The sequence below is a fragment of the Anomalospiza imberbis genome, unplaced genomic scaffold (assembly GCF_031753505.1).
Source record: "Anomalospiza imberbis isolate Cuckoo-Finch-1a 21T00152 unplaced genomic scaffold, ASM3175350v1 scaffold_68, whole genome shotgun sequence".
Taxonomy (NCBI): Eukaryota; Metazoa; Chordata; class Aves; order Passeriformes; family Viduidae; genus Anomalospiza; species Anomalospiza imberbis.
Genome location: NW_027100293.1, coordinates 96,056 through 111,238, shown reverse-complemented (window position 1 = coordinate 111,238; position 15,183 = coordinate 96,056). Strand labels below are relative to the sequence as shown.

Sequence of the window (15,183 nt, the reverse complement as noted above, 5' to 3'; positions counted from 1 at the left end):
AATCCATGGAGGTGTTACACTGGACTCCAGAATGTCCAACAGCCTTTCTATATCTTTTAAAGGTTATTGGTGACAACCCCTGCTCTGCAGTTACCAGATTTGACTGACCCCTTTGCACTGCTCACATGTGAGTGCCTTTGCCTTGCACAGTAACTCCATATTTAGCTCCAAGCATGAAGGAATGAAGGAAGTAACCCTGTGGCATTTTGAGCCTATTTCTCAAAAAATATCTAAACAATGTACTAGAGGGATGGCCAATGCACCTCAGAGCAGGAGCCACCATGGTCCTGATTGAGAGAATGTACTTGAAAATAAATGGGGAAAAAAAGTGACAGTTTATGTGCCACACATGGTTTGTCTGGTGTAGAGCAAAAAGGAGGTCACTGGTTATCCCTGAGCAGAATCTGAAAGTAACAGGTGGTACTCCTGGAACAAAAGACCTTGAGACCCAGGCCCCTCAAAAACTTTCTTTGTCCTTGCTGCCTAGAGTGTGCCTGGAGTGACATGTGGGTCACCTTCCTGCCAGTTCAGTATGTGCAGGGGCAGAGGGGGGAATGTCAATAAGTGATCGGTTGTCCTGAAGTCCCTTTTGCCGGGGCAGATGCCATGGGGGTCTCTCAGCCAGAGAAAGAGCCAGGACCCGCAGGGCAGATCTTGTGTCCTGGATCCGGCCAGGACAGGGGTAATTTTTGCAGCAGCCAGGAGGAGCACGGCCAGGACCTTGGGGTAACTGGCTATCACCTGCCACGTGGCAGGGGGAAATGGAAGGGGTTTGTTCTTTTCTTTCTTTTCTTTCTTCTTATTTTCTTTTTTTAAACAAAGTCTTTTCCCATTCTTTCTATTAGAAACCATTAATATTTTGTAATAGCCTTTCCTTGCAACCATAACCATTCCAGTATTCTGCATTTCCTTGCTTTTTAAAAGTTACTTTCTCCAAACAGAATCTTTGCAAGCTCACTTTGAACCCAAAACTGGTGGTACACCTCCTGCTCCAGCTCCTGTTCCTGCTCCTGAGGGTAAGTCTGCTTTTCAAGCAATTGCAGTCACTGGGATGTGGGTCCCCAGCCAGCGTCTCCCTTCACGCTGCACGGCTTCTGCAGGCAAACAATACTTAAATATAAACATCAGGCGTAGGAATGTGGCCCCTGTTGACGGAGTAAACAAGTTACCCTTTGTCTCCTTAAAAAGGAAAAAAGCCCAGAAGGTTCTCTCCACAGTTTGGTTAAAAGACACCTCATAGGACCTTGGGGACTTCACCTCAAACTTAAGGATAGCTAATTGGACAGGAGCCAAAAAGTCCCACCTAAGCAATTCCCTAGAAGAAGAAGAGAACAAAAGAGTTCATCGCTTTTGTGAAGTGTTTTAGCAGGAGCAAGAACCTCTTGCCCTGGCTCGGGTTTTCTCGGTAAAGAGCTTTTTTATTTTGCCCGTTATTAAAACTTTTTGTTTCCAACACTGTCACAGGAGCCATCCTGCTTCTTTATGCCACCTGAGGTAGCTGAGCTACCAAGGGTATAATGCTTATCTCTGAGAGCTTAGGAGACCTGGCTTGAAGAGAAAAGCATTAATAAGGGAACATTAAAACTAGTGCTAAGAGAAACGTTTTCTGAGACTTTTTTCAGAACAGAAAGGGGATGGTGAAAGCTAGCACAGGGCTTAAAATTACTACAGTAATGGTTTTTTTTTCTATTAGTCCCTAATTCCTTGGATATATTTGGTTTTAGTTTGGGTTTGGTACCTTGGTTGGTTGAATTCTTTTTGTTTTGGGGACTGATGGTGGTGGGTGCATGTTTGGTTTATGGTTGTTTTTTGGGGTTTTTTATGTTACTATTTCATATATCTTTCTTTGCTATTTTATTTTTTTTTTAACCAAAGATTTTTCCTTCCTTTATATTATAAACCAATATTTGTAAGAGCCTTTCCTTTGAACTACAACCATTTCAGTGTTGTGCAGTTCCTTGTTTCTTAAAATGAAAACATTTTTTAGATTGAAAATTACTTTCTCGGGATAGAATCTTTTTGGGGTCGAATTGGACACCAAGTAGCCAGAGCACCTCCTGCACATGCTCGTGACAGTGATGGTAAGTCTCCTTTTCAAGCAATTGTGGTCCCGTGGATGTGGTTCCAGGACAGCATCTCCCTCCATGCTGCACGGCTTCCGTAGGCAAATACAGCAGTACTTACATGTCAACATAATGGAGCAATACAGAAGTAAATAGAAGCATTCTGAGCCATTTTTCAGAAGAGAAAGGGGATGGTGAAAGCTAACACAGGGATTAAAACACAGTGATTTCTATGCAACAGGGTTGATAAAGGACAGACCCAAATTTGTAGAGAGCGCGGGACTCCAGGACGGTTTGGATGGATGAGAGATCTCTGAAGTCAGGTCTTAGAAGATGTGGTTTATTAAAAGGGGGGAAAGGTCCTGCTTGGAGTTGCCAGGCACAACTCGTGGCAGGCCCAGGGAGAGAGGGAGAGGGAGAGAGAGGGAGCGAGGGTTCCAGGTGAGGGTCCCAGAGGAAGGTCCAAGAGAGCGTCCGGTCCCTCGGGCACACCTTATCAGGGGGCTTCAAGGTGGGCTGGAACAGGACTTGGGCCAATGGGGTCCCAGATACCTGATGCTTCAGGGGAGGGTCACAGGTGTGGGATGAACCAGACATTGTGGGTGAGACAGAGCATTCCATTTGACCTTTGGACCTATCTGCAGGTAAAGGGCGTTGTTTAATCAGAAGGGGGGATTGCTTTCAGCCTGGCTATACTATTGCTTTCTAGTTATTCAGTAGTCAAGGTTTGTTATTTCAAATCTAGTTCTCATCTCAATGGCTGTATTTTCCAAATCTTTTGCCAGGCAATCATATTTATAAGGTTTTCCTATTTCATCTTCCCCAACACAAATTAACAAGAGGGATATTTGTTAGAGCTACCATTACTCATCACACACTTAGGGCAACCCGTACCATTAAGCCCAAAGCTAATATGGCTCCGTGTTAAATATTCCTGATGGATTACACATCCTTGCGTGAAGATGGAATTAGGATTTAAAGCCAGTATTGATGCATATACAAGCATTGTGCAAGAACATTGCAGATTCCAAATAGAAACTAAATATCACCTGTACAGCATAAACACTGCAATAACATGAGTACACTTCTCCCATCAGGTTCACAGGCAGCTCAACCAATTCTGTGCTTGCAAATAATCTCTTCTGGCATCTTTTGGGGCCCTGAACCAGGAATGTCACACCTAAAGACTGTGGGACCATGAAAATTCCTCCAGATACAAACCAGTCTCCAGGTGACACAAGTGACTACGGCAGCCTCCAGTAATGTAGCGGGACCCAGGTTTGCTGTGTTCTCTTTGTCATCGTGGGTTTGTAATTCAGACTCACAGAGGGGCTTGAGTTGGAAGGGACCTTAAAGACCCTCTAGATCCAACCCCGTCTGCCACGGGCAGGGACACCTTCCACTGGAGCAGGTGACTCAGAGCCCCTCCAAGCTGTGGCAAATACCCAAGGACCCCTTCTTCTCTGTTTTGCAAGGTCAGCTTTCCATGCTCACATTCACAGATGGCTCCAGTCTCACACAGAGCATTGCTGGCTGGTCACTCTTATCTCCACAGCCCAGTAGAGATCCTATTTTGGATGGCTCTCACTGCTCCCAAGGCCCCAGGGAGCAGCCACTGCCTCTCCTCTGTCACCCGAGGACACAAGGAAAAACGTTGCACTCAGCTTAGGTCACAATGAAGAGACTAATTTATTTATTCTGACTCCAATCATTTCTAGTTTTCAAAAGGTGCCAGTGGATTGGAGGGTGAACGTGTCATCTCTCCAGCTACACTGGACAAACTACCAGTCTATCAAATTTCTCTGCCTCTAGGAAGGAATGCAAAACACAAGGTTATTTACAGCAAGTTGCCTGAGAAAATTCTCTACAAGAATGTAAACTCAGAAGGCTTTAGAAAATCCTGAGAAATCAAGGCAACACTCCTCCTTCTGCTTTCCCTTCCAGGATCAGTGATTTCCTGCCGCTTCCTCCATGTCTGAGACAACTGAAGAGATAAGGGGCTGAGGATGCAGCTTCTGGCAGAGAGTTGATAACACTCAGCTGAGTATTTTATTCTCCTGCCACTGAGCTGTCAGGCTGCTTACACAAAATTTCCTCCTGGTGTGGAAAGGGGCTGGTGTGAGCAGCAGGAATTGTTGCTGGCTGGAACATTTCAAAGAGCTGGACAAAAGAAACATTTTGTGGAAGGCCACCAGCTGCCCTCTGTCAGCAGCACAAGGTGTGAGGTCCCCCTTAAGGCCATCCCTGCACAAGGACAGCCTGGCCTCCTCCAGTACCCAGAACACCTTTCAGGCTTTCGGGCTGGCCTCATCCCTCACTCTGGAGAAGCAGGTTGCTGTTGGAACTCTCATAGCCACAGCTCCCGGCTGGATTGCCGTGTCTTACCACTGACAGCCCTGGAGACAACAGTACAGACAGGCTCCATCTGCAATAAAAGGGGACTTGGTTCCAGCTTTTCCCTTGGACCAGCATGCAGCAAGCACACCTGGGCCTCATTCAGGTCTGTGTGGGCTGGTAGTCAGCTTCTGCTGGGAATTTAAAGCTTTTACCCTACTTTCCACAATAAAGAATGGAGCAAACTCAGCTGCACCAAACCCCAAATTTCACTCTAGCAATCACAATTTTCATTTTCCTCTATTCAAGCCTTGAAGAAAACAAACTTGACCTGAGTGAGCTGGAGGCACAGTGTCCTCCAAGATCATTCTTGAGTAGGACAACATTCCAGGGGAAGCCTGGCAAAGCCAGAGTTTACTGATGCTCAGTGCTCTTGCACCCTCCAGAGCTCCTGGAGCCCTCAGTCACCCCAGGCACAGTTTGGACAACAAGGGCATGGTTCCGTTTGGGACATGTGGGAACAGGAGGAGGGAAGACTTTGCAAACACTGTCACGAGGGCAGGGCTCTTTTCCTTTATGGTGCCAAGTGGTAGTACATAATCTTGGAGTTAACGTCAGGTGCTGAGGGGCACAAATTCTCCGTGAGAAGGACAGAGTGTCTCCACTCACACAGCAAGGTAAGTGAAGGGGAAAGCGCAATCTATCTTTCATGGGAGGTGTTCAGTTTTTAACAGAATGTTTTTGCAGGAGACATGCCTAGGCAGCGGTGACTGAGAGCATTTTATCAGACTCACAGAGCATCCCCACATCTGCTTTGCCACATTTGCTCTCTTTTTCTCATGGTGAATGATTTCTGCTGCCAGGGTGGCTCCTGCTCGGAGTTCTACTCCCAGTGGAGTCCCGGAGTCTCCTCAGCAGGCCTTTGCAGTGAGTTCTGAGCCAACGCGTGGCTCTGCTGCCATCCCAAATCTGCCCTTCCCTTGCCCAGCCTGAGTGCAAGTGGGGCATGTGCTGGGCAGGGCTGAGATTTTCATGGCCAAAATCCTCCTGCATTTACATCTGCTCCTGGCTTTGGGTGGCACAAATCACAAAACACCCACTGCAGTTGACAAATGGCATTTCCTGCAGATTGCTACAGCCGCACTGCTGATCGACAAACACACGAGAATCCATTTAATCCATTGGAAAATGTCATTTATCACTAATTGCTACACTCACACTGACAATACAGGACTCTACAAATCTCAATTTAGGTTAAAACCAGGAATTTATTAGATTATTACAACCAGTCTAGGTAAAAATATACAAATACCAACTTCAGTTAATAAAACTTAATTTATTGCCAACCTCTACAACAACTCACTATACACAAAGATCAATTACGAGTTTAACAACTTAATTTATTACATATTACTACAAGTGTAGAGCCCATATAGAAATACAGAAATATGCATACCCTCTCTAAATATCTTTAAATAAAATTAAATACATATGTATATGCACATATATATAAATGCACATACAACTATAACAGTCTACAGATGTAAATACAGATTAAACATCACATACTACATACAACAGACATACATACATATATATATCAATAGATTAGTTATATAAACCAAACCTGTCTATAAATATACAAATATCACTGTGCTAAGGTAAATACCCATCCAACTGCATCAATACAAACAGAACTGCAACATAACTTTAAACAGAACAGCAAGCAGAGGGATCCCAGCTGCCCCATCTTCCAAGCCTCTCCCTCGGGCTCTTCCTCCCGTGCAGAGCAGCTCTCCTGCACAGGGACGGCAGATGGCACAGCTGGGAAGCAAAGGGAGCACTGAGTCAGTATGGGGACGTTTTCCTTGGCAGCAGCTGCACTTCCATCAGGGAAGGGAAGATCTCAGAGCCTCCCCAGGAGGGTTAGAAAGAAAAAGCAGCCGAGCGGGCCAGGCTGTGGTGAGCGCAGCCGCGGCGGGACTGTCCCGCAGCCCCGGCAGCCCGGCACAGCCGGCACAGCTCCCGGGCCCTGCCGGCACAGCTGCCTTGCCCAAGGACAGCCCCTGTGCCGGCCGGGGCAGCTGCGCTGAGCAGCCCCGGCACGGGCAGGGCCCGCTGCTGCCCCGCCGGGCAGTGCCCACGGCCACAGCCCACGCCACCCTCAGCCCCACCCTGCCTCCCCGGCCCTGTGGCCTCACCCGGGCTCTCTCCAGCGGGGCAGCAGCAGGTCCCCGTTCCCTGCTCTTGCTGCTGGCCTTCAGCTTCTCCCTGCTGGCTCCCGTCAGTCTCCGGCTGTCCTCAAGGTCTCCACTGCAGCTGTGGCAAAAGCGGAGGCTCTGCAACTGGTTCCAAGGCCTGGCAGAGCTGCAGTCCCGGAGCCCTCTGTGCTCCCTGCCGGCCCCCTCCATCCCCTCAGCCCCGCCATGCTCTCGGCAAAGCCCCAGCCCCCTTCAGTTTCTTCAGCCCCTCACAGTCCTCTCAGCCCCTCAGTCCCTTCTGACCCATCCCATCCCCCTAGCCCTGCCACCCCTCGGCCTGTGCCACTTCCCTGTCACCTCAGTGCCACCATCGCCCTCGGCTGCCCCACAGCCCTCAGCCCCAGCAGCACCTCAGGGTCACCGTCCCTTCAGCGTCACCGCCCCCTCAGCCCCCTCAGTCTCACCGTCCTTCAGCAGCTCCTCAGGGGACACTGCCTGGGGCCACCGGCAGCTCCCACCGCTCCAGGGACACCCGGGGCTGGAACTGCTGCTCCGCCCGGCCCAGCCGCCAGCTCGGACCCAGCACAGGGAGAGGGGACACAGGAGGCATGGGGGAAAAGCAAGAGGTGAAAAAGGCAGCCGAGGGGGGAAAGAGGTAAAAATGACCTACACAGCTCCATCTATGCATCTAAACCTCCATGTAACTGTAACTAAATAGCAAAACATATTTACACATATATATAAATGTTACTCTATAAATATATAAATGTAAATCTCAAAATGTGTAAACATAACTACATATATAAAAATATAAATCACATCTATAATTATATATATAGTTTTAACTATATAAACACACCTCTATACATCTATAAATGTATCTATATAGATATATAAATGGAACTGCAGAAATCTATAAATCTATGTATAAACAGAGGGATTCCACCTGCCCGATAGTCATAGGCTCTCCCTCTGATCCTCCCTCTTACGCAGGGCAGCCCTCCTGGCGAGGTAGATCAGGTGGATATCTGGGAAACAAAGGGAATGCTGGGTCAGTATTGGCCTCTGTGCATCTTTCCCTTTGGAAGTAACTGTCCTTCCACCAGGGACTGTCAGACACGGCCTGAAAGGCAGACTCTCACTTGGCAATTTGAAGCCTGCTCTGTAAAGAACAGGCATTCTTCCAAGTTTTCAAAACTTAAGAAGTATCCCAAAACTTTTAAGTATCCAAATAAACTCACAGCACTCACAGTGCAAATAGCACCCACAAGAGCTTGAAACACAGTCCCAGCTGCCACAGAGAAGCCCAGGATTGTTCTTTCTCTGAGGACAGACAGACCTCAGTCCTCATTGAAATGGCTGAAGCTGAGGGGTGCTGGGGGCTGAGTTATGAACTGGCACCGTTCCCTGCCACCTACAAACTGCCCTCTGCAGTGAGCAACAGCTCCTCCAAAACAACCACCAGCTCTGGGATGAACAGCTGGGAGGGAAAGAGCTCCCTACCAGGCCTGCAGGCTGCACCAGCTTTGCACAAGAATGACGATCCAAAGGGCTCTCTCTGTCCTTTAGTTCTGCCTAATTTGGGGTAATTTCAGTTTTTCCCTGAGCTACTGGATTTATGACTAATGATTTGTTTAGTCTCAGAGCTTCTGCTGCTTGCATTTTTAATGTATCTCACAACAGCTACCAGCAGACTGGTACTACATTGATTTAATGCTTGGAGACAAAAAGCTCAGACTTCTACACTGACTTTTTGCTGGGGTTTTCTTCTCTTGCCTCAAGAGTCACTCAGTGTTGCCTCCAGAGCACTGACACCCAGCAGCAAACTTATCCATGGACATCAGCACAAACCTGGGACACTGTAGCTGGTGACACAACTCCCACAAGGTCAGGTTTATTCCCTGCTCTCTTGCCACATCAGAGGACTCGGTGTCAGAACCTCTGGAGAAGCGTGGAGGGCAGAGCTCGGCCAGGTTGTGCACGTGCCTTTGAACTAAAGGCACCAGGAAGCACCAACCCTGCAGACAGGAACTCAACTCTTCTCGTCTCCCTTCCTGCCAGAGGCAGGCTCAGAGCAGCCGTCTCACACCTCTCTAAACCAATGGGGCTCTGTCCTTACCAAGCTCCTCGGGCTCCTGGGAATTGTTCCCACAGCTCTTGGTGCCAGGCAAAGCTCCCTCTGCTGCAGCTCTGTCCACAGGCTCCCCTCCTGAAGACTCAGGCACAACATTAATATTGCCCTTGAAAGAGAAACAGAAAGAAAGAAACCCTTCTCACCAGTTACACAAAACATCTGGTCCAACAACTCTGTGGCTCACACTCTTAATCCCTTGCTCCTAACAAGAAGTCTGGGCCCCAAAGCCCTTCAAAAGTCAAAAAGATTTGACTTCTCAAACACCATCCAAAGGCTGTCAAAGGTGACAGTGTTGAACGTGGGGGTGACACTGAACACATGGAATGGCTGCTAAGGAAGGACTCCTGCCAGCTCCTGGCACAGGGATGTGCTCCTCCCTGCACAGCCCTGAGCACAGCACTCTCATCCAGGCTGCAGCTTGGCAGGGACTGCGTGGGAACACACATCCCTCCCCGCAGAGACGCCCGAGAGCAAGGTGACTGAGCTATGCAACGTGGACAGCAAGAGTGGCCAGTTTGCCCAGCTGAGGATTTCCCAGATGGAAACTGGACTGCAGGCCCCAGGTTACTGAGAGGACAAGAAAGCTGCAGCTGCAGCCCAGCCCCACCCACGGCTCTGGGAGTGCCTACACACACGGCAGGGCTCTCACAGCAGCAGCTGCAGCTGCAGCCCAGCCCTGCTTTGCCTTGGCCTTGCCACCCAAAAGAGGCACAGCCCACATCTGCTGCTGGAACAGAGGCACCTCTCGCACACCCCTCCCTGCACGGGACACTCTGCCTTCAGTGGCAATTCTCCAAACACTCTTCTCTTCTTTCCCACCTCACAAAGCCTCTCAGAACCTACAAAGCTTCCACTTCCGCACCACAAATGCCCCTGCACGAGGAATTCTTCCCAGGAAAATGAGCACCCAAACTTGGCCAACACAGGCTCACACCTTCTCATCCTTACTCAGGGGGGAGACTTTTTCATTCCCTCTTCTTTAGGAAATCTTGCTTTACCAAGAAAATCCTTCCCTGTCTGTTCACAGCTGAACTCAAGAAGCCTTTGCTTCTCAGCCCTGCAACAGCATTCAAAAGCTGTCAGTCCAGCCCCTTTCATCCCTGTCCAATGCAGTTACCTGAGCAGAGGGAGAAATCATCTCCTCCAGTGTCTCAAGCACCATGTCCAGATCCACTGGTGGCAATTCCTCTTTCCCAGGAGTATTCCACAGCCAGCCGGGGGCTGTCCATGCTGCATAACCAGCACTGCCAGCTGGACCACTGGGAGCTGAAGTGTCTGGGGTGGCTGCAAGAATCCAAACACATTGGTCAGGCTCCACAATGGGGCTTTGGGACACAGAGCTCTAGTGCTGCCTTGGACCAAATATCACAGGAAGCACACAGCAACCTCAGTTCCAGAAATGTATTCAGACTTCCCAGGGGAGTGGAAGAGCGAGTTCTTCCTCTCACAAAATACTTATCCTAGTGGACATGTATATAGATGAAAGCATGGATTGTAAAACTGATAGAGACAGACACAGACACACACTTTATGATCACAGCCTTTTGCATCTTCCCAGCAGCTTTGGGATTTGGCTGCTTGAGTTTCTCATCACAAAAGACCATAGAATGTAGATTCACCCAGGAAGAGCCCAGATCCTCAGACACACTCACTGAAATTATACAGTGAGTTTATTCTGAAAACAGCCTTGTGGGCAAGGCCGCATTCTGCTGGTGCAGCTGTTCTGGAGCACACAGAGCTCATTTCAATGGCATGGCTTGATTTGCAGGGCAGACAGTCTCAAACATCTGCAATATCCTATCACCGTCCTAGTTTGGCTTCATTCAAAGAAGAGGGGAGTGCACCTAACACTGACCACTTGTCAGGCAGTATTTTTTGCTTTGTGCTTGTACCCCTACAGAGAGGCTGTCTGGAAAATGCCCCCAACACCCTCCCAGCCTGCAGCAAGGACAGGAAAAGCAGGCAGAGTCTCTGTTTTCAAGGTCCTTCTTCCTAGGTGACTTGACACTTTCTACCTGATTCTCACTTGAGATCTACCCATGACAGAGCACTGTGGGAAAACACTGCAAAGGGTCATTAACCAGGACCTGTTTGAAGAGGAAGGCTAGAAACTCTTTCCCTATCTGAGGGGCTGCAGGCTGGCAAGTGCTGCTCTGAAGATGTGCAGCAGCTTCTCTGTGGAGAGGCCATGGAAGGGCTGTGATGGTCTACAGGAACCAGCGGAAGGATGAGCTCAGGGAGGCATTTAAGCTCTAGGGGAACCAGCCGAATGATAAGCTCACAGCTGAGATTAAATCTGCCCGTGCCTGGTTGCTCTGATGAAACCCCAAGAAGTCCAGATGAGACAAAGACTTTCTTGGGGAGATGCTAGGAAAACCTCAGATTCCTGAGCACCTGCACTTTGCCTGGAAGCGCCTGGAGGCAGCTCTAAACCCTGAGGTGAGGAGCAGCGAGGTCCTGGTAGGAGAGCCCTGTGTAGGAGTGGGAAGAAGAAAGGAAGCAAAGGGAAAGCTGGTCTTTGGGCGTGTTTCCCTTGGCAGCAACTGTACATCTGTCAGGGAAAACAAAAGCCCCCATCCTCCCAAGCAGGGTGAGAAAAAAGAAAAAAGAAACAACCAACACGTTCAAGGGCTATTCAGCTAGCAGCTGCTGGTCTACTGAGCTCTCCCCTATTCGCTCAACTGTCTGGGAAAACTCTCCCGCATTGTCCTTCCCTGGTAGGAGGCAACTGCCAGAAAGCCAACTGCCAGCTCTCTTCCCCACTGCCCCGGAGGAACAGGAGACTCCCTCCAGCTGGGCCGGAGCAGGACCGAGCCCTCGGCTCACCCGCACTCACGGAGAGCTCCCCAAGCACCCCGGGGCCGCGCAAGGAGCAGCGGCAGCCAGGGCGCATGGCAGGGCCAGCTGCAGCCGAGCGGGCCAGGCTGTGGTGAGCGCAGCCGCGGCGAGACTGTCCCGCAGCCCCGGCAGCCCGGCACAGCCGGCACAGCTCCCGGGCCCTGCCGGCACAGCTGCCTTGCCCAAGGACAGCCCCTGTGCCGGCCGGGGCAGCTGCGCTGAGCAGCCCCAGCACGGGCAGGGCCCGCTGCTGCCCCGCCGAGCAGTGCCCACGGCCACAGCCCACACCACCCCCCTCCGCCCCCGGAGCTCCCACCCCGACTCACCGGCTCTGGGCGGCTGCCCGGCGGGGAAGGAGGGCACCTCCCGCTCCGTGCGCAGCTGCTGGAAGCGGCTGGGCTGGTGGCTGCGCACCTCCCGCCCCGCCGCCAGCCGCTGCCTGTTGGCCGCGCTCCGGCGCTTGATGCGGAGCAGGAGGTCGGGGCGGTCGCAGCGAAAGTTGGGGTGCCTGAAGTGGAGCCAGCTGCCGGCATCGCCCGGCTCAGCTGAGCCAACCCCGCCCGGCACCTTGTGGAAGCCGTAGAGGTTGAGCTGCCGCACGAAGCTGCCGAACTGCGTGGCTTGGAAGGAGTCCGGGGCCGGCCCCGCCCCCTCACTGCCCGCCCCGTGGGCGGCGCCCGGGCTGAGCAGCTCCCGCTCGAAGAGGGAGCGGTGGATGAGCAGCCCCCGGGCCCGGCTGTCCCAGCGCACGGAGCGGACGCGGGGGCTGTTCGCCAGGCGCCACAGCTTGGCGGGGAAGGCGCTGGCTCTGAGCCCGGCGGGCAGCGGCAGCTCCGCCATGGCGCCGCTCGCCGGCTGTCGCCACAACGGCCCCGGCGCAACGGCCGCGGCTGCGCCGGCGGCGCGCGGCCTGAGGGGGGCGCTGCGCTCGGGCCCGCGCGCGCCCAGCCGCACTGGGCGGGGCCGAGCGCGGCAGAGCCGGGGCTGCGGGCACAGCGCGGGCGGGGCGGCTCCCGGGGCTGGCCGGGCTCCGCACGGCGGGGCCAGGTGCGAACCCTCTTTTTCCCTGGCTGCAGTCATCCTTCTGCCTTTGCTTTGCGGTACGGCCCCAAGGCGCCAAGGCAAGTGCAGGAGCTTTCAGAAGGGTCCAAACGGAGAAATCCCATCGGAAACTCTTGCTCTTTGTCCAGTGAAAACAAAATCACTTTCATTTCTGCACAGCTGAATTCAGGAAAAAGGTCTTAGTCTAAATAGCTTCCCTCTTTGGTAGGGGTTGCAAACAGAGGTCCTCACTTCCAAGCAGACAGGTCAAATGGGAGAAGGGGAAATGATGAAGAGACTTGAAGACATTTCTTTTGGACACACTCCAGCCCCTCAGTGTCCTTCCTGAATTGAGGGGCCCAGAACTGAACACAGCACTCAAGGTGTGGTCTCTCCAGTGCCGAATGCAGGGGGACAATCACTGCCCTGGCCCTGCTCCCACAGCCTGTCTGGCACAGGATGTTTTGCCCACATTCAGCATCTCCGACGCCCTTCCTGCCCCGTCCGGCCAAGACACGGCTCCAGCGGCGGACAGGGAGGCGGCTGCTGTGCTGGGGCCGCGTGTGGGTGAGGGCAGCTCTGCCCGCGCTGCCATCTTTGGTGGGAGTGCCGGTGCCGGCTTTGCCCCCGCTGACGGCTGAGGGTGGAAGGGCAGCCGGACGGGGTGGTGGTGGGTCTTGGGGCTGGGGTGGTGGGGCAGCCTGGGGCCGGGGAGAGCCGGGAGGTGGCCGTGTGGAGGACGGAGGGGTCGCTGGGGGCTGGAGGCAGCGCACACCTGCGGAGGGAGGGAGGGACGGGCCCGCGGCGTGTCCGGCTGGTGCTGTGGGAAGATGCCGAGGACAGGGGCAGGACCCGTGTGGGATGTGGGAGAGCGGAGGAGGTGTGGGAGCAGCCAGTGTCTGTGGGAAGCTGAATCACAGAATCGGTCGGGTTGAGACTGTAATAAATGGGCCAGGAGACCAGCTCCTTTTTAATGCCTTTATTCAATGATCAGCTCTGGGTGGGGGCCTGAGGAGTTGCGCACACCGCCGCTGCTCCCTTTGGCGACGCAGAGGAGGAGGTGATCAGTTTTGCTTCACAGCAGAGCTGGGGCTTCCGTCCTCATGGGCGTGCCTAGGAAAATGCTTTCTGGCTCACTGGCTAGGGTCCTCATTCTAGTCCAGTCCTACTTAGGTGATGGTGACCTTTAAAACATTGTTGGTGGAGTAGAGGGACTTCCCAGCAGTAGGTCCAGTCACTTAGTTCTTCAAATTTTGGGTTGGCTCGTCGTTTCTAGGGTCTTTTGTTGGATTTTCTTGAGCTTTTCTTAATTTGCATATTCCCGGGAATGTTTCTGGAGGCCATTTCGGGGAGCAGAAGAGGCGATACCCAAAGGACTCAATGAGGGTACAGGTAAGGGGGGGTGCAATCAGGCTGTATGTAAGGGAGTTAACAGTGGGGGTACAACAAGGGTTTAACAGTTATCAACATAATTAGCTTTTTACAAGTTGAAGTGCCCATTAATGTCTCTACCATTCAATTATTTGTAATCAATATCAACCATTCAGTTATTTGTAAGGATGTTAGCACACATCTTTCCTCTCAATCCCTCCTCTTCTTACTTCTCAATTGGTCTTCACAAACCCTAGCTATTATTAACGCTTTTTCACAACATGGACCATTTGAAACACCCCCTGTCGACTTTTCCATGTCTGGTCCCTGCACCAGATATGACAAGTAGATACAGAGAATAAAGTAGATAATTACAGTTCATATTAACCCATTAATCACTGGAAGTCCTTGTTGATTGCTGCTGATAGCCAAGGTCTCCCATGCTTTTGTTCCAGCTGAGATGTCCAAGTCTTTGGGGCTTTCGAGACCTTGACTCGAGTGTGATGGGTCCATCCGTGTCCAGGTCTCCTGGCTGCTCTCTCTGAAATCCTGGTTGGATGTTATGAACAGCAAAGTCCAAAGGCAGCGTCTGTGCTAACTGGGCTTCCTGTCAAAGAGATTTCACAAGACACGGCATACTGGCCACATACTGGTTTAAATATAGATCTTCTCCTCTCTGCCACCTTGAAAATGAACAAGGTAAGAATCTCAAACAATTCAAAGGGAAATAACTGGATATTCCCATGGCTTTGGCTGTCATTCTTGCCAAAGCTAATGGCAAAAGCTGTACCCATGGCATCTTAGTTTCTGTCACCAGCTTCAAAGGGTGTTTATTCCTCCATTCACCCTTTTTACTTGACCTGAATTCTCAGGGTGCCAGGGGGTATGGAGGTCCCACTGAAATCTCAAAGCAGCTATAATCCCTTGAAGGATCCCCCTGTAAAACAAGTTTCCCCATCCAAGTCCACTGCCTTCACAATCCCATATTCAGAAACCATTTGGTAACTGATTGTTATGAATTATTTATGTAATTATTGGCTTTCGCTATTATTGGCTTTAGTAAATTATTTTGATATAGTACAGTTTGTAATCTTTTTTTAACTGCTTTTGATACAGTGTAATTTGTCAGCCTTTTATGGTTAATACCCTAATCCCTGTGTAGACTGTATATCTTAGTGTGATATATATATTATAGTTTAGG

General features: G+C 51.2%; 1 protein-coding gene and 1 long non-coding RNA gene across 2 annotated transcripts; both read right to left on the bottom strand.

Annotated features, from left to right (window-relative positions):
* Nucleotides 1–6,102: 6,102 nt before the first annotated feature.
* LOC137467560 (uncharacterized) lies at nucleotides 6,103–7,255 on the bottom strand. Its single transcript, XR_010995554.1, has 3 exons — nucleotides 7,063–7,255; nucleotides 6,599–6,716; nucleotides 6,103–6,221 (listed from the first exon to the last, which is right to left on the bottom strand). It is a non-coding gene; the product is annotated as an uncharacterized lncRNA (long non-coding RNA).
* A 4,108-nt stretch (nucleotides 7,256–11,363) lies between these two features.
* Nucleotides 11,364–12,500, bottom strand: LOC137467553 (heat shock factor protein 5-like). Its single transcript, XM_068179046.1, has 2 exons — nucleotides 11,897–12,500; nucleotides 11,364–11,446 (listed from the first exon to the last, which is right to left on the bottom strand). The coding sequence occupies exons 1-2, from the start codon at nucleotides 12,408–12,410 to the stop codon at nucleotides 11,364–11,366; spliced, it is 597 nt and encodes a 198-aa protein (XP_068035147.1). The 5' UTR covers nucleotides 12,411–12,500.
* Nucleotides 12,501–15,183: the final 2,683 nt, after the last annotated feature.

Coding starts and splice junctions, on each gene's coding strand:
- LOC137467553 (XM_068179046.1), bottom strand. CDS start 12,410: ATGGCGGAGCTGCCGCTGCCCGCCGGGCTCAGAGCCAGCGCCTTCCCC. Junction 11,447..11,896: donor CGGGCAGCCGCCCAGAGCCG/GTGAGTCGGGGT, acceptor GCCTCCTACCAG/GGAAGGACAATGCGGGAGAG.